Source organism: Rhipicephalus microplus, chromosome 4 (assembly GCF_043290135.1).
Source record: "Rhipicephalus microplus isolate Deutch F79 chromosome 4, USDA_Rmic, whole genome shotgun sequence".
Classification (NCBI taxonomy): Eukaryota; Metazoa; Arthropoda; class Arachnida; order Ixodida; family Ixodidae; genus Rhipicephalus; species Rhipicephalus microplus.
This window is the reverse complement of record NC_134703.1, coordinates 115,745,874-115,771,074: the sequence shown is the minus strand read 5'-3', so window position 1 is coordinate 115,771,074 and position 25,201 is coordinate 115,745,874. Positions and strand designations below refer to the sequence as shown.

The window sequence follows — 25,201 nt, the reverse complement described above, 5'->3', positions numbered from 1 at the left end:
TTTGGTTACGTACATACCATATTTACTCGCACAGTCCCTGAACGTTTTTTGACAGAACACCGCTGAAAAGTTGGGGGGTGCGAGAATTACGTGAGGAAACTTTCACGAATCTTACAGAGCAATAAATTAAAAAAAACCAAGTGGTATGCAAACTGGGATTCTCATGCTAGCATCTAACTACAAGAATTGAGAAGTACTAGTCAAGATTTAACTTAACAATGAAACCACAGGTTAAAGTCAAGGCAAAATTTCTTTGAGACACAAAATCTGCCGTTGTGGAATACTGTATGCAAAGCCTGCAGGTGTAGCATTAGAGTTCGTGAATGGGAGCCTGCAAAAGGTAAGCGTACAACGTTAACCTTGGGTTGATGGCCATCTAACACAGAATCGTCCGTAGTTACCTTTTGACGAAATTAAGTTTTACCATCCATCCCAGTCTTAGGCACATGGAAAGCTCAGCGCGTCTTGGTGACTTTCAGCTGCCCTTGCTGCCGTAGCCAATAATGAACACAATACTCGTCAATTCCAAGGTACCTACTGGCGGCCCTCTTGTCATTGTACAGCGTTTCATAAATCACTTTCAACTTGAAAGCAGCCATGTAGCTTTCGTATCGCCCCATAGCGTAACCACAGAATGAACCCAATGTACGCTGACACGCCTACAATGCACACTTGCCACTTTGGCTTGGCTTGGACTAGATTGAGGTTCCGTGCGTTGATAGTATGCATAATGCTTAAGAGATGAAGCCAGGCAGTCATACACTATCATCATCATCAGTGGTTAGAAGGAGCAGACGACATTACAGCTGCAATTTTAGGGGTCGCCACAATTACTTGCAGAAAAAAAAAATCGTACATTTGTAGGGCAATGTTGGGGGTGCAAGAAATATGCGAGTGTGAGAACCATAAATACGGTACAATGTCCCCTATACACCAAGTGTTATCTTCGTGCTCGTACTTAAATTCAGTCTTTCACCTTTGCTAGGTATGCTCACAAGAAAGCTGCGCTTAAATACCAGGACTTTCCCTCTCCACTAGTGTGCCTTAATTCTTAATTAGGACTGCATATGCATATTTTATTGCCAATCATCTATCAAATGTCATGATGTCCATAGTTCCAATGTTTATGCCCAAGTTTACAAGTTTTAAGGTACCAATACAGCCTCGTTAAATTGACATGACCAGCACTACCGAGTTGAACAATCCACTGCAACAACGCACTCAACGTTTGCAGGAAAAAGCAGTGATTTCAGTTCCTTGCAAAATCAAAGGGGAAAAAAGTGAATACTACCCATTGACAATTCTTCACCCTTGTTTGTTCCTTGTCAAATAAGTCAACAAAAAAGCATCATTGCAGATGAATTCCCTCATCACACCTTTGACAAGGTCTGTGTGTTTTTACAATCGACACGAACATCTCCCATGGCTAATTTTGGTTAGTACAGTAGACAATGCAGGGTTCGGTATTAGGCCCCCTACTCTTTCTAATATATATTGATGACCTACCATTGCATGTTACTAGCAAAATCCGCATGTTTGCCAATGATTACGTGATTTATCGTTCAGTTATTAACATTACTGACCAGTCTGCTCTTCAACAGGACTTGCACAACATTAAGAACTGGTGTCAACGCTGGTTAATGATTTTGTGTCAACGCTGGTTAATGATTTTAAATACTGGTAAATGCAAAACAATGTCGTTTTCTCGCAGTCCTAGCCCGTTAAAATTCAAATATGAAATAGCAAACCAGCAACTAGAGACCGTATGCCAATATAAATACTTAGGTGTGACGATATCGAATAATCTCGACTGGTGTGCGCATGTGAACAACGTTATTACATCATCTAACAAAACATTTGGGTTTTTACGACGTCATTTACAAAGCGCTTCACAGCATGTCAAGTTACTAGCTTACAAAACACTAATAAGGCCCAAACTAGAATACGCATAAGCCATTTGGGATCCTCGCCAGATATTCCTCACAAACGCCCTTGAGGCTTTTCAGAATCATGCCATTTGTTTCATTCATTCCGCCTTTTCGTACGATATCAGCGTCACATCCTTAAAATCGGAATCCGGTTTACAAACACTTTCTAATCGACACCACATTGCTAGTTTATCATTTCATAAATTCTACCACACCGCGCGAAATCAAGCACCGTATATTTTGCCACCATCACACATATCCTATCGCATTGGTCACCCCTTAAACGTTGCCCATTCTCAAGCTCGCACAGTCACCTTTGCATCTTCTTTTTTTTTCCTCGAGCAGCCAAGGACTGGAACGACCTTACACAAGAAATCGCTAACTCAAGCCCTACTGTCTTCATTGAAGCGATCACATCACATTATACCATATAATAAAGTGTTAAACCTGTTGTATATATAGTAACCCACCCCTTATGTAATACCCCCTGGTGGGGTCTTTAAGGAATAAAAGTGAAAGTGAAAGTGAAAGGCATACACAGAGACCCAGACATCATGGAAGCATGCAACTAAATCTGGAGCATGCAACTAAATGTTTTTCACTAGGCACCTCTGTTTCTAGGGCTCTGAAATACTTTCGAGCAGACTAAGCTCTTCAAAGAATCTACTAACTCAACACGCATCTTGAAAACCTTACTGAGCACCCTCGAAAAAGTTTCAGTCAAAGAATAGCCAGCATAATTTCAAAGCGAACTGCACCAACTTGGAGCCACACAGAACTCTATTTCAGCACTTGCCCTTTAATCGACAACCGCTGCTGTCACACAAAATTTAAGAAAAATCATTCAAAGAAACCACATACTTCTCCCATAAGTTACATGTGAAAGGATGAACATGCTTCATTAAAAGCTTCCATCATAATTAGGCAGCTTGTCTGCTAGATAGAGTTCAAAAAGGAACAAGTCGAGGTTCAATATCAATCTGCGAGCCTTTTCTTTTTTCTTTGCAGCAGCAACTTATTAAGGCCACACAGCGTAGGTGCGTGACATTGTGATACAGCTAAGATTATGCTTTTAATTACTCCTCCCGAACGGGCATTAACACCTTTGCTTAACTAAACTGTATTTCCTAATCCGTGAAATGGCATATGCAAGTACTCACTTTAAAAGACCAAGCAAACAGGCACCAAATTTCTCCCCGTCACCGTGGAAAGCAGTGTCGGCCTGCTCGATGTACTCTACAAGCTCTTGGACTTCTTTTCGTCCCTCCTCTGCAAGATAATATAATAACAAGTATTCAGATTAAAAAATACAGTAAAAAGAACACTGCAGCCTCCACATAGAAGTTTCAAACGTATATATGAGTGTGCTTCCAAATTTCAACCATAACTATGAAAGATTTGTTTTATGTGCCACCCCAAGTGCACAGTGAGTCCAGTTACAACCCCTTCACCCTCTCATCAGTGACACCAGCTGCGTACTTGAAGGACATGCACTTGAAATCTCAAAATCTTGCTAGTTTTTTCGGTTTCCATACTTGCTTAGCGATGTCGTCACACAGCATGGGTTAGAGTTTCTCTAACTACAAAAACATGTCGGCCCTCACTGACGCACTCGGAGGAAAATCTCAAGCTAGTGCAATCGAACAATCCACAGAGAGGTCAACTCACTGGCTTGGCTAAGGGAGTGAGCCAGGTGCCACAGTGAGTTGGGTAGGCGACCAAACACGCCCCGGACGTGTGGCAGCAGTCCGTCAGACAGCAGTTCTCGAAGCGCGGGTACTAGGAACTCGATTGCCAGACGGCCACAGGCACTGCCTTCGGATAGGCACGGTTCGGGCCCGCCACCCACAGCAGGCTGCAATGAACAGATACACAGCATAAGAACATGCGTCTCAGATATCTACAGTTGCAAGCTGTCTGGAAATTCATATAAGTGACGTCATTAAACTGTCCACATTTCCCTTCTTGTCCTGCGCTATTTGCCTGCACACTGAATTAACAACATTTGCAAATTGATTGATATGTGAGGTTTAACGTCCCAAAACCACCATATAATTATGAGAGACCTCGTAGTGGAGTGCTCCAGAAATTTCGACGACCCAAGGTTCTCTGACGTGCACACAAATCTGAGCACACGGGCCTACAGCATTTTTGCCTTCATCGAAAATGCAGCCCCCACAGCCAGGATTCTATCCCGCGACTGGCGGGTCAGCAGCTGAGTACCTTAGCCCCTAGACCATCGTGACGGGGCAACTTGGAAAGGCGTCCCTACAACTGCAGAGAATAAGCACACTGCTTAGCAAGATGGCAGCTTGAGAGAGCTGGCCCACATTGCAGTGGATACAAACCAACAACTTGGAAACCCAAAACGTCGCAAGAACAACGTGAATCAAGCACCCAAGCATGACAGAATTTCAGAGAAAGATGCAGGCATGAAGTGATGACAAATTGATAATTGAATGATTAACTTCACTGAAGTGAGCCTTCGCAAAGCATGCATGCAATGCTTGGCTGAAAGTTGGTGTGATTTATGTTGGGCAACATCTCGCAACAATAAAGCTCAAATTGGAGCTACAACTAAACTATAAATAAATATCCCAGCTGTACCCATCGCCCACGGTAACAAATGGCTGACACCGCCTGGCTTTGCCTTCTCTGAATGTTCTTGAGCATTGACGAGCATCATACTCGACAAGCTCAGTGCACTTCACTGTGAATGCCTATGAGTAAGATGGCCACTTGCATCTTTTCCTCTTCTGTGGCGCCACCTAGCTATATATTTCCACCCAAACACCACTAAATGATCTAAGTCTCAACTGGGGAGAAAATTCAAAAAGTCATCAACTTTAATTGGTCTGACCTCACATAGTCTTTTCACTATCCACACTATGAGGAAATTTACAGGTACTGTTCCTTGACCTCAGTATAGATAAGCATCCAAGAACCAAATACCTTGACCTGAATTTTGCACAAAATAGCCTCAGAGTGTGTGCTTTGTTTATGATTGTATAGTGCAGCACTATAGCTGACAGCACATTGCACATTTTCTCACTAAAATTCATACTGTGCCAAATGTGGCATGTACCGATTTCTGGCTAGAAACTGTAGCGATCAATCAAATTAAAAAAAACTACTAACAAACATAAATTTATGAGGTCTAAAGATATGCCAAGCTATGTTGTTGCAGTGGAAAAAAGGCTGCAAGAACAAAATAGGAATTGCTCTTGTTCACATGGCAGACTTCCACAAAAAACCTAAAATCTATTTCATGCCTGTTTTTCATACTGTGTTAAGGAGGGCAGCAGTTGTTCATATGGACATCAGAATAGGCCAATGAATCGATTTGGATTAATAAATTGTTCTACTCTGACAAAGTGTATTTGACGTTAATTTTACCATCATACATACAAGAAAATCAAGGTGAAAGTTTGACTTCTTAATGTCATGCCAAAAACTCCGCGCATGATGTCATGAATTTCAAGGTGCATTTTTCGTGTTTTGGCGACATCGGCAAAACAATACACAATCATTTTTTTGCTCTTAATTTACAATTTAACAATTACGAAAACACCATTCTAACCACGACACGGCGCTAAGCAAAAAAAAGGGCGAGAAGAAAATGCTGGTGGTGACGGCACCTTGAGATTCCCGCACCTAGCACCGTGACGTCATAAATTTTGAAGGCATCTACTGCATCCTACGTATCTTATAATAGATAAATATGAAACACATTGTCATCCCTGGTTGCAATAGAACTAGCATGCGAAGTTTCAGAAAATTTTACCGAGCTAATGTCGCCAAGATACAAAAAATACATTTAGAAATTTCTGACGTCACGTGCGAAGATTTGAGCACAAAATTCAGAAATGTACCTTCAACCTTGATTTTCTCCGCAAACATTAAACTTATAATAGTGAAACATGCAGCATAGACGTTCTTGGAGGGCAGTTTGTCAATCTAAACCAAATCACTTTCCTTTAGGGTCCTTTTAAGCCTCTGGCCTCCTCAGAGGACAATTTACTTAATCTTTACCAATTAGGAACGGCATATGCCATAGTAAACACAGTCAAAATCTCCGAAATCACAGCTGCCGGTGTGGGAATTTCAAAATGGCGTTGCCATCCGCATTTTCTTTTTGCACGTTTTCTTGCTTACCAAGTGTTTTTTCAACGCCTTCTTGCTACTGATCGCAGCAAGAAGGCGTTTTCCGTATTGTGAGACTGTAATTAGCTAATACATGGAGAACCTTTCTCATCTTTAATGTCCCTTCAAGTGTGAATAATTTGAGATTTGCCAGGTAGTAACACATTCTAAATTGTACCTCTCGCACCCACAATAAAAAGTATTGATCAATAAACGCCGAATATGGGACACTATGCAAACGAATGTTGACGTTCCAATTATTATGGAAAAAGTTGAAAAATCTAGAAACGGAGCATATCACTGAAAACAATGTTTTAACAAGTGGTTATGTCTCCTGGGCAGTGAGGCAGACACATCCTTGGTTCAAAAATTTTTCATATTTTCCATCTTCTTCAGAACTTCGGTTTCGTTTGAATCATTACTGGGCCATTTTAGGAAAAAGTCCACCACCCATAATAGCAGAAAAGTGGTGCAGACAGATACTATACTTACTCTAATGTGTCGCATGTCCCCCCCCTTCCCAGGTTATGGCTACCTGAAGTTGACCATCACATTACTATCTAACACTCAAATTCAAGCTGTCTAAAAATTGCAATGACGTACACAATTCTGTTTAGTTTTATATTATTTATTTCTTCCTTAACATAATGAAAAGTCACCTCTCGCGTTACAACTGTGGCCGCACTATATTCGATGGAGTAAATACAGTTAAACCTCGTTATAATGAGACGGGCTATAACGAAATAATGGATATAACGAGCAAATTCTAATTCCCCTTGAAAGTCCCCATACAAACCAGTATATTCAAAACCTCATTTTAACGAGGCAAAATTTGCCTGTTATGGGATATAACGAACAAATTTTGTTAGGAAGTAAAATTTTGAGCCGATGTCACGACAGTGCACAACACGAATTTGAGACGGCGCGCAACGCGAGAACTGTATTTAGCAGTTCAAAACTCCCGCCACACGCCCTCCAGCAACGCGCACAAAGCAGACGGCACGCGCTGTTTCCGGAAGAGAGGTCGCTGCACGTGCGCCGCTTGGCTACCACCGACAGCGGAGCGCTCCACAGCTCCGCGAAAGTCTCGCCCTTTTCTTTTCTTTTGTGTCTTCTTTATATTCTCCCTCTCCCCTTTCTCATGGCGCTGACGCGCGCTTCCGAATCTTACATACCCCCTACCCCTTGAGTAACTGGTTCCTAGAGGGCAGCGCAAAAGAGCGCCCTTCTGCCCCTTCCTCTTCACAGTCACTCTCTCTGCAAGTGTTGTCGCTCGCCGATGTGAGCCGCGTTGCTTTTGCGTGCGTGTTTCTTCTCTTTTTCGACCGCTTCCGCCTTATCTTTTATCGTGCTACGCTCATGATCTAGCAACATGAACGCGCCAGGCGGGAAGCGAAAGTGCATAACGCTAGATCAGAAGGCGGCTATGATAAGAGCCGTCGAATCGGGGACCAAGAAAGGCAACGTGGCAAGAGACTTTGGCATATCGACGAGCACACTGTCAACAACTTGAGCAAGCAGGAGTCCATCATCGACGCTGTTGCACGTGGCGTGAAAGGAAGCGCTAAGAGGATGAGGGCACCTGCCTTTGAAGCGGTCGAAAGGGCCGTTTTTAAATGGTTCTTGAACACGCGGGCCGTGAATCTGCCGGTGATCGGCGCCTTGCTGCAAAGAAAAGCGAGAGACTTTGCCTGCATCATGGGCTATGACAACTTCGTAGCAAGTTCGGGTTGGCTCCAACGCTTCAAGGAGCGCCACGACATTGTCGGGAGAGCGGTCTGCGGCGAATCGCAATCTGTCGACGAAGCAGAGGCTACCAAGTGGGCGAAAGAAAACCTCGTGTGGCTGCTAGAAAAATACAGCGGGGAGGATATTTTTAATGCAGACGAAACCGCTCTCTTTTTCAAGATGTTGCCGCACAAGACGTTAGCCCTCAAAGGCGAGCCGTGCCATGGCGGCAAACAAAGTAAGCTGCGGATCACTGCACTACTTTGTGCAAACATGACCGGCTATGGGAAGCTGCCAATTTTCGTAATTGGCAAAAGTGCATCCCCTCGCTGCTTTAAGGGGAAGAGGCAGCTCCCAGTCAAGTACGTAGCCAATCGCAAAGCCTGGATGACCAGGGAGATTTTTTCAAAATAGCTTTGCGAATGGGACGAGAAGCTGGCAAAGGTGAACTGCAAGGTGTGAACTGCCTTGTTTTAGATAACTGCGCCGTCCACCATACCGCTGCCGTGCTTCAAAACATCGAGCTGGTGTTCCTTCCTGCCAACTGCACAGCAAAAATACAGCCGCTTGACCAAGGCGTGATTATGTCGCTGAAGGCAGGTTACCGCAAACGTGTGATAGACAAGCTCCTGCTCAACATGAGGATGAAGCGAGACATCGATGTTGACTTGTACGCTGCGCTCGAAATGCTTCAGGCGGCGTGGATCAGTGTGACGGCGACCACGATCGCAAACTGCTTTCAACACGCCTCATTTGCCGCCGCACCAGACGCCAGCGATGAGCCATCAGACGAGCCCACTGTGCCGGACGGTTTTGCCACATCAGACGAAGTCACTGCATCATGGACGGCACTTCGTGACGCCGGTGTCGTGCCTGACAGCGAGTCGTTTTGCGACTATCTGAGTGCGGATTCGGAAGTGGTGGCAACGGAGCAGCTCCTGGATGACGATATTGTGCGCGCTGTCAGTGATCGTAACGAAACCAGTGACAATGACTCTGTCGACGAACAGGAGACAAACGTGCCGACGGCGTCGGAGGCATTAGACGCGGTGGACGTACTGCGCCGCTACTTCGGCGCTCACGAGGGCGGCGAAGATGGCTTGAACATTGCGGCCGCAGCTGAGCAAGCCACCGTTCGCATCAGTAAGATGCATCGTCCAATTACGGACTTCTTAGCAGCTAAGTCTGCCTGAAATGCAAGCTGTGTATTTTGAAGTGCATTAAAACAAGTGCATGACTTTTTCCTTTTTTTTTGGGGAATGCGGTTATTTTGTTGCATACCACCGTGCGGCGGGATGCTATTTCGCCCGCTATTTTTTGGGGGTAAGTACAGTGAATAATATTTGCGGTAAATGACCGCTACGGCTATAACGAAACATTGGTTATAACGAGCAAATTGCGGCGACCCTCCAATTCGTTATAACGAGGTTTAACTGTACAATATGAAGTGACCAGGCACAAGTTATCAAAGTGGACATCATGCGACGTGAAAAACAAATAGGCAGTACGAGGTTATTCACCTGGGATTCCTTTTCCGTGCTGTAGCAGTCGAGGACCTGCTTTATAGACCGCATTGTGTTGTCCAATAGCCCTGCACCAAAAAAGGTAGGCATCATTCCAACAAACGCAATAGAGACCATATCCCCGCCATATTAAAAAAATGGTTACTTATTCGGTAACACGAAATGGCAGAATGTACACGAACGTGTTGAAAGTGATCTTCCAAATTAAATGTCATACTAAGTACTTGTTACTTTATACATAACAAAAAGTCAATGGACAATGGACTCCACCTATTGCATGTTGCAGCACAGCTAAAAGATATGAGAAAGATTTGCCAACTAACAGTCTGTCCTTGCTTTCTTTTCTAATTGTACGGATTATCCCGATTTGAAATTAAGCGCATTGATGGTACAACGCAGAGGGTAACAGTTTGATTACCTTCTAAGGCTGCTGGCGCATGTGCTGTGTAACTAAAATGCTAAGTTGCGATCTTAACTGCAAGAGTTTTTGTCGTACATGTACGGCAGCAGTTTTCTGTCCCGCGGTATCTTCGCCATAGAGGTAGTATGTTTTTGACCCACCACTTGAAATTTCACGCAGTAACAGATGATGCATACTCATTGAGAGGTGAAACCACACTGTTTCGATTTCACTCTAAAGTTGCAACGGAAGCGCAGGAAACTTGATTTTCATCTTTATTGGCACTCCCATGCAGGGACGGTGTAAATTGATTTCGATCGTTAATGATGCCGTTCTTAGCTTGTTTGTCGCATACACTCGTCAGATATTCTCGTTATTGATTACTGAGTTTACTCTGCCCAAGACAGCCACCCACAGAAAAAATATAGTGTGCTTGTAAGCAGAACTCATCGCTCCAAAAAAAGAAAGGAGATGTGTGTCATGTGTGCAGACAACGATAAAGCATTCTGCATAAACGTGTTTCAAGGAATACCATGCTCTAAAATAGTATTGTCCTTTTCCAGTTGTGCGCAATGCTGACACTAAAAAACTGTTCCTATTTGAACAATTTTGTCGAGACTTCAGATTTCATAAATTCATACCCGCATTAAAGTAATTTGATCGTCTAAAAAAGCTTTTGTCAGAAACATTTGACAATGAAAGGGTTAAACCAGTCGCGTCCACTCTTTATTGCATGTATCATGACATACAGCATTTTTTGTGTCATTGCTTTTTAAGCAACGACATGATCTGCCAACAATAAATAAATAAGTGTCACTACTTACTGAGTCGCGCACAAATATTTTCTAGATAGACAATGCATGCTTTCCAGCAGGGAAAATTTTCCTGTTCCGGCTGGATTATGGAGCCATAACCTTTTTCCCAGCTTGAATGATTTTTTCCAGCGGGATTAAACATTACAACCCCCAACTGGAAAGTGCTGAACATTTGTGAGTGACATCCGAGCTTGACAATGACGCACTCGCAAATGCTCACCATCTCAAATCTTTTGCTCAAATGGAAATAGAACATCCATTCTTGTTCTGCATAAAGTTGATTCCAGATTGTTGTGAAATTTCTATTAACATTGTAACCCGCTCAGTTTAGGAAATACCTAACTCAACAGCACAGGAACAATCTTATATTTTACAAACCACATATACTGTACTATAAAAATAATCAGATATTTGAAATCAGTACACAAACATACATATATTCAGAAGGTTTCATCAATCAAGAACATTTTTGAAAAATTAAGGTGCAGCGCACCCTCATAAATTACGACCACTTACCCTTTTTCTGCTCAACGAGCTCCCGCTGGCTCCTGGACAGAGGTGACATGCCCCACGATGGGGAAAGACCTTTGGGCGACAAGGTAAACTCATGGGGTGCATGTTGGTCATCCTGGCTGCCACCAAACAATAGCGTCATCTTCCTTGATGGCCTCTCCAGAGAACCTGCAAAACCAATTGAAGTTGCGTCAGCTTTTGAAAGAGGCACACATTCTAGGAATTTCTGCACAAAGCACCACACATCATCACGCCGCACAGGAGACATTACTGTGCCACAAGAAAAAAAAAAACAGAGCTATCGAAGTCCTTCTGTTTAGTCACTGTGCAATCGCAGGACTTATGAAGTTCTCGGCCTAACGTACTCCAACCCCAATAGACCAAGCTTCACTGTATACAGCACGGCGAGCACTTGAAGGGACCCTGAAACAGTTTCCTGAGGTTTTGTCAGGATTTAGGCTAGAGAATCATCAAAACATTCGCACCACAAGTGTTGTGACATGCCGTGTACCAAGGCCCCTGTAGACAACTATATCATACCCTACTTCTCACCTCTGCCAGGCCTCCTCAACGCATGAGGCATGATGGCATCACTGGCGGTCACAGAGCTGGCAAGTGAGATGAAGATCGCGGAGCGGTTCATATGTGCTTTCACGGTGCCACTACCCTACCAGCTGATCTTACTTCCGAGCATTCTACAGCCCATAACAGCCAATCAGATCAGCAGCCATGGTGACGTGGATGCTGACGTGCTCCAACCTCGTCAAGTGGCCAGAGCATGTGACATGCTCTGTGAATGGGCAGTTGGAAATGCGTTTGGCCGAGTTCCAACGATCTGCACCAATCTGAAGTGATTCGCATCTTCAAAGCGTTGCTATAAATTGCACAATTTATGGAGAAAGCTCTAAACAGTCTCTAAATAACCTTTCAAACTTGGTGTACCAGCCCAATGTGTTTGTACAATATCGCCAGAACCATTTCAGGGTCCCCCTAAGTATCTATCAGTACATGGACACCTTGTGTCCAAATTTTTTTTACATTGACTGCAGGTGCAAGTGCTGCATACTTTCGACTAACTAGCTTTCAAGCATGGTTAAATGCAGTAACGTATTAAAGGAGTTGCTCTTGCCTAGAACAACATAAGAACATTGTAGGTGCATAAATATGACAACGTAAGCATGTACAACATTAATCAGTAGCTACACATACATGGTCACCTTACCTGGCACAATGCACCGACTCACCACATTTTTACAACCTATATTATGTTATATACAGTTAAACCCCTTTATAAGAGACATGCTCTGGGCAGCAATTCTTGTATTTTATATGTGATGTCTCTTATAAGCAGGGGACCTTGTATGCATTTTCCTATCCCCCGTATTTTACTGTGGGCATACTGGTGCCTCTTATATCCATTTCTCTTATATCAGTGTTTCTTATAAAAGGGTTCGGCTGTATTTTTTGTCTATATTATGTACCAGAAGAAGACAGTCTACGTGAATTTCTGCATCAAGAAAGAGACGCACGCAAATGACGTTCCCACAACACGCAGAACTGACCGTAGTTTGCCGTAGGACTTGAGCCGCATGTGCACTTGCAGAAGGCTCCCCGCAAGGGTCGCACATCATTTGCATGAATGTTGAGGTCCTCACTGAAGCTCACGGCCTTCTTGGCACGACAAGACGAACACGTAGCCGCCAGTGGCATGGAACGCCTCGCATTCCGGCCTCCAGCACGTCGCCACGACCCTTCCGAGTTGGTCCGGGACAGGGGCAGCGAGGAGTCGCGCTGCAAACCTCCACTGCAGGCCAGGTTCGGACAGGGAGGCAGTAGGCCATCCATGTCGGGAAGGCCCTTGAGGAGGCGCCGGTAGTCTTGCAGTGAGTGCCGCCGGTTGCCGAACTCGGCAGAGCCGCCCGCAGAGATCCTGTCAACGTCCGCAGTGAGGGTGTCACACTGGCTCCTCGGCCGACTGTTGGCCTCATCTGAGAGCTTGCGCAGGATCCCCCGTTGTTGTTCCGACGCAAGATTTGAGGAAGGAGAAGCATGGCGGAAGTGGGATACCATGGCCTTAACTTCAGCAGGCAGTAGCACACTCAGCGAGTCCCAGTCCTGAATGTGACTAAGATTGCGTCGGGAGAGGTCCTCAAAGTCATTGCATGATTTAGGACGCCGCCAGTGTGGTTCGCTGCTGTGAGTACGCCTATGCAGCACGGGTGACTCGTTGGGCGGCACCTGCGCCGACGCCGTGGCACCTTCGGCAGCTGCTTCCGATGCACCGGGCTGCGGCATCTTGTGCTGGGTGGGGCGGAACACCAGGTCAGGCTTGTCTTCGGCTGCAGCCAGTTCCTTCAGAAAACTGAGATCTGGAAGGGAGTAGTTTGGATAGCAGACATAAATAGATCTCTTTTGCTCCCCATCCTGTTTCAAAATGGCTTCTTGTGGGCGCAATGTCAAGTTGAAGCTTCGCTGTCCGGACACTGCTGCCGACGTATCATCAACAGTGTACAGCCAGTTCGAATTCTCCGATACAGCTCCCTCCACGCTGGTCTGAATGCCACGGTCCCGTATGTGCACCGGCACTTGTGTGCTCGAGTGCCTCATTCGAGCTATGGCCGTGGGCGGCTGCTTTCGCCTGTTTCCACCGGCACTAAGAAGGAACGTCTGCCTGTGAATCTGGTCGACAGAGTTTTGACGGCTCACGTAGCCACTCGAGAGGAGACTTGAAGAGCGTGCGTTTCGGCCTTCCTCTCCACTTCCGCTGCTATCCGACACTTTCCTCGTAGAACCGGATCCCGAGCCATCATTACAGTTGAAGCGCTTGGTCTGCGTACTGCGACTGGACTGCCGATCGTCCGACTCTGCAGCCACAGCATTGCTGTTTTTATTCACTGTCGTGAAAACGTTCTTTATTCTCTCTTTTCCCAGAGGGCCACCGAGCAGTGCACCGCTCTTGGCACAGCGTAACGAAGAATTCACATCGTTGTTGCGCCGCTCAATGACTCCTGCATTGTCCGAAGACGTGCCCCCGCCACTACTTAGCAGGTCGCGGCTATCCTTCATCGTCTCGTCCCCACTGGACTCGAACGGTTCTTCTTCCTCGTGGATAGGGCTCCTTGCATTGGCAGGCTTCATGCGTGCCTGCACCGCTTCCACCAGACTGTCCTCGAAGCACTGCGACGTCTCCTCCTCACTCTCTGACGTCGCCATCCTCAGCCGTTCATTGTCGTTGGCAGCCGTGGGTTCCACGTTGTTGTTATTGGCCTCCCTGCCCACAACGTTTGTGCTGGCCCGCAGCACTTTTCGCACCAGCGGTTCCACGGGCTTTGGTGGAGGAGGCGGGTCCTCGCTGCTGTCACTCTTGGAGTCCATGGACCCGCTGGAGTCCTCACTGGACGACTGCAGTTGGTAAGCAGTGGCACCATCCCGTGGTGTGGTCACGGAATCCGAATTTTCGGAACGGCTGCTGGAGAGAGACCCTCCACTGCCAGCCTTGCTTCGCATGAAGAGGCGCAACAGGGACACTGACCGGGCATCGGGAGGATCGATTGCACCATGTGTGGATGCCTACGAGAGAAAAAAAAATAAAAAATAAAAAAGGACACTACTAATGGCCCACCGAACAAAAAGGGCGCATGAGCGGACTTCTGGCTGCCAAGTAAAGTAAGAGCTGTAATGCAGAAAAACACAGAGACAGCACCCATTCCTGGGCCGGCTGTTCTATATTCTATCTTCATCGTCCTCTACCTCGCTCGCTTAGCATGCGCGTCTGTGCCAGAGTGCTAGTGTCAATCTGCGTATTCACAGAACGTTGCTTCAATGCCTCTTGTTTGCTGTCCTTGAAGTAAGATTACCTTTTCAATAAATTCTTTGAGAACAGAGCCAGAACTTGTAGACATTAATGGCAACAGTGACTGTTACACATTCAGCAGACAATGCTGTCAAAGCTGCTGAAATGCGTAATGCTGTTTTATGTCACCATATGTACCATTTTCCTATAGTCATCTTTTCTTTTACTAATATGCTTTCTGAATTCTAAGCAGTAACTCCTACCTGATATGTTGTAACTGCCACCTTACGAACATTAGGTCACATCAAATCAAGCATTTTCGTACTCATGTACTTTCGGGATTCGGCCAGCTTTTGTTGTAAGTCCAAAAAGTGCAAGCTGTGGCCAGCCACTGTTAGAGAAACATGCAACTTATTTAGCTTAGTGGTCGATAAGTTCAGATCTGTGACACCTTTCATGTACAGATAATGATGCAGCCTGAGTAGATGAAACGTAATTCTAATCATGCTACACATAACTAGCTCTTTCACCTGTGGTATGAGTGTTTTTTTTTTTTTTTTTTTTGTCATGAACGTAAGCTGCGAAAGAAGTGACCCTACACAGCATAGTCCCTTGCATACGCATGCGCGTAATAGCCTGATGCATAACAAGAACCTAATGTCAACTACACCAGGTCGTCAGGAAGTCTAAAAGTCTCATGAAGCAAAATACAATATGACATTACTCAAAAAGTTCTCTTTTGAAAAATAGTAATCACCTGTTGTTAAAGCTTTCTAACAATTTATTAAGAGAAGACATAGCAATAAAAACTATTTTGACTCTTCATGGATAAAAAATTGATGAAATTTAGCATGCAAATATGATTTGGCATTCTAATATCATAAGTGGGATCAATTCTGAGCTTTATGTTGTGCTTTGTGAGTTACACACTTAATAGGCCCTCATTATAATTCTCAAATTCGTTTACAAGAAATATTTCATCATATTTGCTAAATGTTGTTCACAAGGACCCGTTCTGTCCTATCAAGCTATTGGTTTATTTTTTAAATACTCACAGCACAGAATAATTCTTAAAATGCCCTATACATTCTGCCTGCAAAAGAACTATAAACAAATTAGTGTGATGTCGCACAAGGTTGTCCTACGCGTCGGTATGCCATGATGAGCCGCTCCTGTGCATCAACAAGGGAAGGGCCCTGACATTTGAGGATCTACTTGTGAAATGTTGTAATGATTTTATCTCTACTTGTTGTAAAATGGCACAGGCATGACCTACAGCAACTGCACAAAAGATTAAAGCAGAGAAAATGTAGCTCAGGGAAAAGGAAGCCCAAAGCTAAGAAAAGTGAACTCAGAAGAGATCCAGAAGAGATATAGCTTCTGTTTTAAAGGTACGTATGCAAATAGTGAATTTTTGAACTAAATAAAATAAGAAAAAAACAGCCATGGCATCAAATCGAATACGAATAAAATACCACTTGAATAATTTTCAAATAACAAGCAAACCATTATCGAAGCAGCCGCAGGTTAGTAATGTACCCATTTTTGAATGAGTCCGAGAATATCACGATATTTTATTTGAAGCAAATATTCACAAGCTTTAAGAAAGAAACCATACGATACCTTTTAACCTACAAAATGTGCTGTAATTATGTAAACTGATGCAAGCTCATATGCAGCAGAAATTACAGCCTAAGAAACAGTTCATAACTGCAAGTGACTAGTCACTTCTGCAGTGGCGCACGGTCAACAGATTCTAAATAAAATTGATACACAAATATTAAACAATATTCATGAGTCAGCATGATCATGAATGTAAAGATGAAGGTAAGAGGTTGAGGAAGCTATCTATACGGCAACACTCAATTTTAAGCAAGAACATCTTCAACCTGTGATCAATCTAGCGTTGATATCCTGTAAAGCCTCGGGCTGCATGCATCTTGGTAATTCTACGATTAAAACAAAGAATGTTATGCCTTTATGTTACGTTTCCTTCCTCTGAAGTTGTTCTCATCGGTTCTTATCAATCGAAAAGTATTCAGTTTTTCTAATATGTACTATTCGATTCAAGTAGCAAATTAAATAAAGTATTTGATATGGTATTCAAAATATTTGAACATCTGCGCACTCCTATTATTTTTTATGGACAAATGGTGATCTGTGGCTATTTTGAGCTCCGATCTTTCTTCTTTATGACAGTGCCAAGATGGTGGCACTGTACCGAGAAAAATCTGCAAGATTTGGCTCTCTGAAGCCAGATTTTTTCACATTTCTTGCTGCCATCACGTTAGTAGAGTGTTTCTTAATTATTACCTCCCATTTTGTACAGACGTCAAAGAAAGCCATAGGACTGTGAAAAAAAAATTAAACGAAATATTGAAAATTTTGACCAAATTTACTGTTCCCACGTCCGTGCCTCTCCACAACCTGCACTGAGGAATTACAGTTATTAGACAGACACACTGCAAAGTTACAATACAATATTACAAAAACTGCCAAGGCGCTCCTCCAGAATGCACTCTACCTAGGCAAAATGTCGTGTGAGATGTGTTGACGAACATAATGCTGTATAGCGGAACCGCAGAAGCGCACCAGGCATTACAACATGTGAATTCAACATCGCTATTGGCCACAGCATGAACAAAGTGTGCAGCTACCTATATTGCCTTACATATGTTTGGTGAGTATTTTGAAGAATTACTTGCAGGTGCCTTGGGAGACAAGATGCCACATGCAGAAGAAATCCTTTCCACAGGGCACAGTCGAGCCGTCTACCGTGGATCAAAGCGTGCTAGCAAACAAGAAAGCAATGCATATAGGCTTCAAAAGACTATCACGTTCCACTCTTAAATTCGTAGCTTCAGCTTTCACTAATCTTTTTTTTAACAGCGCAGATGCTTCGGCCTACCATTAGTCAAACAAAGAACTACTGTTAGTCGAACAGCGAACAGAGAACTACCATCCTTTTGAACTGGCACGCGTTCTCTTTGCCCTTTTCTTCCTCTTCCTCCTCATCTTCATCTTCTGCCTCACTCCCAGAACTCTGATGGATGAGAATACAAGTAGAGAGAGAGAAAGGAAAGAGAGACAGAGAAAGATATAGACAGAGAGCGCAAGATATAGGCGTAGAGAGTAAGATATCAAAAAATACAAAAAAACTGTAGAAAACAGAGAGAGAAAGACAGTATAAGAAACAAAAAGAAACAAAAACAGACAACAAAGAGATAAAGAGACAGAGAAACAGAAAAAGGGGAGGAAAAAAAGGAAGACAGAAATAGGGAGAAAGAAAGAGTGAGAAAGATATACAACATACAGAAAAACAAGAGATAAAAAAACAGAGAGAAAAAGAAAAAAAAAAGAAAGACGAGGCAGGCTTCTCAGCTTTGCACTTCCTTCAGGCTTAGCACCCCTAGCACAAACCAGCCAGTTTTCTTTTTTAATTATCAATCAATTATTTCTGAATTCCCTTGAATTAGGTAAACTTTAATCTGGCATTACTTTTCAAACGTAACCAAAATATAAGCCAGTTTGAATTCGGTACCTGCCTTTGAGATGTCCGTGATCTTTTTTTTTTGAACTCTAATGTTGACATATATCAACATAGTACAATATGTAGTAATGCTCGTTCCCCCTCTACCTGTAGCGTGTAGAGCGGCAGGCAGCTGCCAGCCACATCCATGCGCCCTGCCACGGCTGCCGACCGTCGCAGAAGGTTGGGGAGGCTCTGGCTCTTCCCGGTGTCCGAATCCGGCTTGAGCCGAATGCCCGATGACCTTAGCCTGTGCCAGGTGGTGAAGGACAGCTCGGACCGTGCCATGGACCCAGGACCACCACTCGCGGGCTGCTAAAGCACGGCAAACAAAAAAATTGTTGCAATCACTCAAACAGCTGGAACTCTGGTGTTATTAAACCTGCTCCTAACGAACCTGCAAATAACGAAGTTTTTTTGTTTCCCGCCGTTGCTCCATACAAGCCACATGTATTTGCGACCCCTGTGTAAGAAAGTAACAGCGAGCGACATCCTTGAGATAAGAAATTTTCCCCACAGACAATCTAAAAATTTTTCACGAATTTCGGCATTTCGGCATGAGTATACATCTTCTGCGAGTGTGCCGTCCCCACCAAAGTGCGAATTCGGCAGCAGTTATTGCATGCGGAAGTGCGCGAAGCGGACAAGCAGGTCTGCGCCCTGTGAGCCGACGTTTGCGCCATTCTTGCCACTACAGGCGCATGCGCGGATGTGTCCTTACAGTGCCACCCTTTTAGTTAGTGTCGCATATGTGGGACCGCAAGCATATGAAGGGGGCTTTACCAAACAGTTTTCCGCGGTATCCGTGTCGTTCTCACTTCGTTTTCGACACAGTGCGTGGGTGGATGGTTTCACTGCGCGCGTGATGTGGCCCCCAATGACAATCAGCATTGCTTTTTTTTTTCTCTTTTTTTAAATGCGGACAACCGTGTCGTCACTACCAAGTGGATGTCAGATTAGGCACTAATGGAAACTTTTCGAGACCACGGTGATAATGACTGATCTTCGGAGGTAAAGTCGTCACGCATTTCCATCTTGCGCCCCGCTGCGAGTATGCGGGATCGCAGCCTTCGCGACTAGCCGATTACCTCTGGCAACAACACGACAGTGCATTCAATACAATGAATGTGATAGCAACAAATTGTAATGTTATACGAAGTAAGGAAACCTCTTTTGGATCCGGCAATGCTGAATTCCTACAAAACATTGGTGTGAGCAAATAAAGCCACTCCAAGGAGAAGTGTTCCTTTCACACAGTCTTTTTGCGTTGAAGGCGCACTGATAGTTGCTGAGATAGCATGCACGCCAACGATCGCAATCGCGCTCTTCATATCAATGTTCACCGTAGCTAAGTGAGTGACCCCCTCTCCACCCCCCGCATATTTTCATGTTCAGAACGAGTGGATTCCTTTCTGTTTGAGCCTTCGACCGCAGTTCTAACATGCGGGGGGAGATGTAAGCATATGCGCCGTCCAGGCGATAGAGATGCCTAAAACTGCTACTTGGGCGAGTTAGTTCATGATTATTTAGACAGATTTATCAGCGCAAGAAGGAACTTTTCGAGAAGAAACACACACGCAGCGCTGTACTCACAACTGATTTACTATTTCGAACACAGGGCCTTTTTGTAGGCCCGCATTGAAACAACAGAAGATAACATAAAGAACAGAGGTGATGAAAACCATGTGACAACCTCTTACCAAAAAGACAAACAACCGAAAGCAATCCTGCCGTCTAAACTTCTTTATTTCTCCTTTCATATTGGGGGCGTCCCTTTTGGCATGGGAAGTTTAGAGCATTGCTAATCAGCGGTGATGTCTGTGCTGAATATACAATAGTTGCACCTTTTTGTGGGAGATACAAGCGAGAAGGTAAAAAATATGTTTGCAACAAAATAAATACCGCTCCAACTTCAACATCATTATGTAACAGGGATTAACCGCATGCTACAAAACACACGCTCAACACGTCTGCCATAAGGACCCACCGTAGCACTGACAGCACTGCCGCTGTGGTGGCTCTGCTGGTCCGAGGGAACGCTGCCTTCCGATAGGTCGTCAGAGAAGTGTGTCCCGCTCTGCTGGAAGGCGATCGTGTAGTTGTCCTTATTGGCCTGGCACGTCAGCACAAGGTCGTGCTCCTCGAATGAGCTGCAGTCGAGGCTGTCCGTGGAGAGGGCACCCCCACTGACACCACCGACCCGTCCGCTCGTCAACGGGGGCCCACACTCCTTGATGGGCGAGAAGAGCGGCTCGTCCCGACAGATGGACATCTCGCCAGAGTCCTCGTCGTGCCCCGAGCTGCTCGCCGTTTTTGCGCTAAAACAGAAGAGAAAGGAATGTCAGTGAAAGTCCATTCCTTTAAAACCCAGAATGCCAGCTTGCTTGCTCCTATCTACATACACAAAAACAAATGATCATAAAGACAGATAAGAAAATACCACTGTAACATCTATTTAATCGGCAAACCACCACATATGTAATGCGAAGAATGTAGCTCCGACCACACATGATACTAAACTTGCCATCCATTTTCAGTTCCCTTCATTTGAATATTTCTAAACGTCAGTGAAACAAAATTTCCCCTTTGCTTACAGTCTGGCTACAACATCGCTTTTTTCACATGGCCGCACTCAAAACTAAAAGATCAGGTACCATGAATTCTTTTGCTCTTACTGCTCAGCTTGCATAAGATTTACTGATGTTCATAATACCTCACTTCTTGATCATGTCATTACAGGGCAAATAAGGAATGTTCCAGCTTGGAGTCAATGTTTCAGTAAAGGGCATTTGCCTCCGTCAAGGCCTGGCAAATAATCTCCAGGCCGAGGCATACTGCTAACGTTTTATTGAACACAGTAAAGGGCATTTGCTTCCGTCAAGGCCTGGCAAATAATATCCAGGCCCAGGCATACAGCGAACGTTTTATTGAACACATGTTGATCAATTGATTTCTTTAGTCAATGTGGTGATGTCAGCTAGTTGGCTGCCTGAAAGTGAAATCGTTTTGGTGGCACAATATTATATTATTACACACACGCACACAGGAAAATTTGTGGACCAGATGAAACAGAACAGGTAGACTTGCGTTATACTGCACTAAGTTTGTGCTGTAAGCATAACTGCAAGTTACAGCAGTCTTTCTGTAAGCACTATTTTACATTTGGTCTATTTTTCACTGGCTGTCAATATACTGAAGGCAATGCATCATCTCAGACTACTGTTTTGGCAGGGGAGCAAGGGTTAATTACTGATATCACAAGAGACCACGATAGCCTTTCACATTTTCAGCCCTTTTAACAATGCGGAAACACATGTGAAGCGCAGAAATGTTTCCTGCAAAGTTCAAGGTTTTCATTTTCGTTCCGTTTCACTGAACTACCACTTCGAGCGAACAAATAACAGTTTTCAATATTTGTAAGTCTGAAAACTTAATTTACAATGCCAACCTCCTGTGTAAAATCACTGCAAGCAACTTAAGCATTATCTTACTGGGAAACCTTTATTAAATTAGTCTCACAAAACGTCTTAACAAATGAGAAAAAATTGCACGTTTGTTCTCATTATCAGCCATTCATATTAACAGAAATTCATAGAATGTATGGAAATCACATAAATTTAGAATGTCGAACTTTATTAGCAATACTAAGCTTGACAGTATATTGTAAAATTATTTCCATAAATTGTACAAATGTATTCGGAGAGCATTTAGGCAGGAGTGGAGAACTTTCCTCAGGTGATGAGCCCATTCATGCCGAGAACACAGACTTCTGCTACTGTAGTATTTCGAATCAACGTAATTCAGGAATGTCCTGTAAGGAGGACAGTTTGCTCAGCAAGTTGGTACTGTGTCCTGAAAAGAGCGCATAAGTTGAGGAATGCCATATTGAAGGGCTAGAAAAATTTTGCCACCTAGTGTTCTTTAACGTGCACTGACATAGCATACTACATGGTCCTTAGCGTTGCGCCTCCGTCCATCCGGCGGCCTTCGAGTCAGCATCGAAATGCCTTAACCCCTACACCATTGCGGCAGACAATGTGACTATATGTTGATCCCGCCACTTACTGCACAGACGAGGCATCCAGAGGCAGGGCCTCCAAAAACGAGCCGGACACCGAGGCACACTGCTCTCCTCGGCTGGCCGACTGGAAGTCCCCTCCGTACAGGGCAGGAAGTGTGAGGATGGCGTGAATATCCTCCGACCTGAAGGTCTCCATGTCGATCTCGGCCAGGTTGGCATCAAAGTTTTTAGACAGGTCTTCGTACGAGAGATCCACACCACCGAGGCCCCCGCCGTCATCACCTATCACGCAAGCGGCGTCCCCGGACACGGACAATACGCTGCGCCGCATTAGCCGACCCGATGATGTGAGCGATGAGGAGCATAGATGCCTCTGGAATTCTCTGGAAAAGAATGAGAGGGTGAAATAAAACAATGGAAGATTGAAAGTTGACACTCTTACATTTCACAACCAGCCAGTGGTGCAAAAAAAAAGAATGCCAGAACACTTCTCTTTGCATATTTCACTATGCAACCCCAACCTGCACGCTTGCACAGCCGGAATTCAAGTGATAACGCGGCAAACAAGAAACCATTGAAGAAGACCTCTGAAATGAACACACTCACCTCCTCCTGAGATTCAATCCCTTGTTATCCTATATATTCTCATCGTCGAACACGATTCCATTGTCAGGTATGTCTAAATGGCAAGCACATCACACTGCTCCAACTACTGCTGCTGTTAATGACAAGCCATGCATTTGCCATATTGAGCACCAACTATCCAATGTACAATGAAGACAGGGGCCATGTGATACATAGAAAAATCAGGAGAATATACTGGGTCACTGAAAGGTGCTGTAAAGGCTCTTTAAAACTAGTAAAACTAAATACTATTCTGCCACAGTATTTGTAGAGCTTGTAACACAAATTCACAACCAAATGCTAACACGGTATGAAGGCCAATAATGCACTTGCATCCCACAAAACAGTCAAAAACAGAAATAAAAATAACAGAAAACAAAAGCACTGAGCTGCTCTCAGACTGTTTTATTCGAAATACAATTGTACATATGCTCCGAAAGCAACGAGCTGCACATTGTTCAGGTACCAAGTGCAAGCTGTGGCTTGGTGATATTTCCATTCATCAGGCAGCACACGTGCGAGACAAAAAAAGTGCTCATTTTTCGCAAGTACGTCTACACGTTCGCGCCGTAGAGTCACCATAAAAACGGGACTCATTTGTTGTGCAGTTTGCTTTTGTGGAAATTTAATACAAGTAGTCCAGTTTGCATCATTCATAAGTGTTCACACATTATCATGTGCGAGTATAAACTGTGTCTGCCAACTTGTATTTGATACAATATGAAAAAATAAACGTATCCCTGAGTTTGTTGATAGGCTCTGCCTTGTGTTATTGCAGAACTTTTTGTGACTTAAGCTGTTTAACACTACAATTAAGGAAATGTTTGTATTAAAATAGCTACCATTATAAAATCTTTTGCTAGTTTTACTTAACCAATTTCAAACCATGACATGGCCATTTCAAAACCTATCATTAACAAGCATATATATGAATGGCACGAAATGGCAAGTACATCCTACTTATCTATGTAGCATGGTTAAAGCCGCATGTAAACCAATTACACTGGACAAACCACGATGGTACAAATTTTTTGGATCCTTTTTGTTGAGCAACGTCAGTGAAAGAAATCTTACCAGCAACACTTACCCTTTGGCAGGAAATTCACACAATTGAATCCACCATTTGTATCAACTAGGGGCTAAGAAAGGCAGAGACATATCTCTCTGTGGATGAATTGAACCTCCTACATTATCAATTGGTCTTAACTTCATTTCATTTTACAGTACACTGTTGCGTATGAGCACTTTACTGAAGGCACTACCACGTTTAACAAGCTCTTCCAAGTGCGCCACTTCCTGCAATCAACATGAAACGTATTTTTACTTGCTCAAAATAGACATTACAAAAAATTTATTTGCACATTTCTAGCCATAGGTTCCATCCTATTTATGCAAAAACAGAGCATCAATGACCTCAAGATAAATAGATATGTAATTATATCTTAGTTAGAATTAGTTACTATAACATGCATAAATTATTCTATTATAGCATTATTTTTACAGCAAAAAACTACTGAGTGCTTTGAAATAATGTTGCATCGATTTAACACATCCACAGACAGGTCTTCATAGGTGGCATTTAAAAAGGTTTGGTATGTGGCATTAGTATCGGGATACAAATGGCACAAGAAGGCAAATACATCCTGCTTATCTGTGTAGCCTGGTCAAAACTGCATCCCAACGAATCTTGATGGACAAAATGAAACTCTGGAAACCTTATAGGGCTTCTTTTATTGAGTGATGTCAGTGGAACAAGTTACCACTAATAGCTATCCTTGCTTCTGAAACGTTTCCCTTCCCCCTTTTACATAGAAACAGCTGTTCAGCACAACTGCCACTAAAAGTGTTATCGAGAATGTGGCAGCTATACTGGTTAATTAATAGATGCAGAATGATTTCATAGTAACAGATTCTGAAGCCCACCTGTTGAAAGGATAGTCGGCACACCACTGCAGCTCATCTCCCCCATCCTGCAGCAGCACAGAGTCCGTGCACGAGGACGTGGTGCTGGCTGGTGCATCCTTCTGGGGCCGTCTTAGTGCCCCGAGGCTGCTGCTGTTGTTGTTTGTGTAGTTGAGCTGCGACAGGTCATACTGTTGCTGCTGCTGAGCCAGGGCAGCCTCCATCATGCCTGACAGGGCGCCTGCTCTAGCTGCGACACGGCAACGAACAAGTACAAACACA

General features: G+C 44.0%; 1 protein-coding gene across 5 annotated transcripts in view; it reads right to left on the bottom strand.

Annotated features, from left to right (window-relative positions):
* Positions 1 to 25,201, bottom strand: part of LOC119172319 (uncharacterized) — a 97,496-nt gene that overhangs the window by 13,598 nt on the left and 58,697 nt on the right. For 2 of the 5 annotated variants that reach the window (XM_075893589.1, XM_075893586.1), the window contains exons 2-11: positions 24,941 to 25,169; positions 22,438 to 22,776; positions 20,360 to 20,690; positions 18,481 to 18,687; positions 17,803 to 17,886; positions 12,613 to 14,620; positions 11,054 to 11,218; positions 9,320 to 9,390; positions 3,597 to 3,783; positions 3,089 to 3,197 (exon numbers count right to left, since the gene is read on the bottom strand). In XM_075893589.1, coding sequence (XP_075749704.1) covers positions 3,089 to 3,197; positions 3,597 to 3,783; positions 9,320 to 9,390; positions 11,054 to 11,218; positions 12,613 to 14,620; positions 17,803 to 17,886; positions 18,481 to 18,687; positions 20,360 to 20,690; positions 22,438 to 22,776; positions 24,941 to 25,146 — 3,707 coding nt within the window. In that variant the 5' untranslated portion in view covers positions 25,147 to 25,169. The remainder of the gene's footprint in view (positions 1 to 3,088; positions 3,198 to 3,596; positions 3,784 to 9,319; positions 9,391 to 11,053; positions 11,219 to 12,612; positions 14,621 to 17,802; positions 17,887 to 18,480; positions 18,688 to 20,359; positions 20,691 to 22,437; positions 22,777 to 24,940; positions 25,170 to 25,201) is intronic. The other 3 variants (XM_075893587.1, XM_037423373.2, XM_037423374.2) reach the window with 3 other exon arrangements.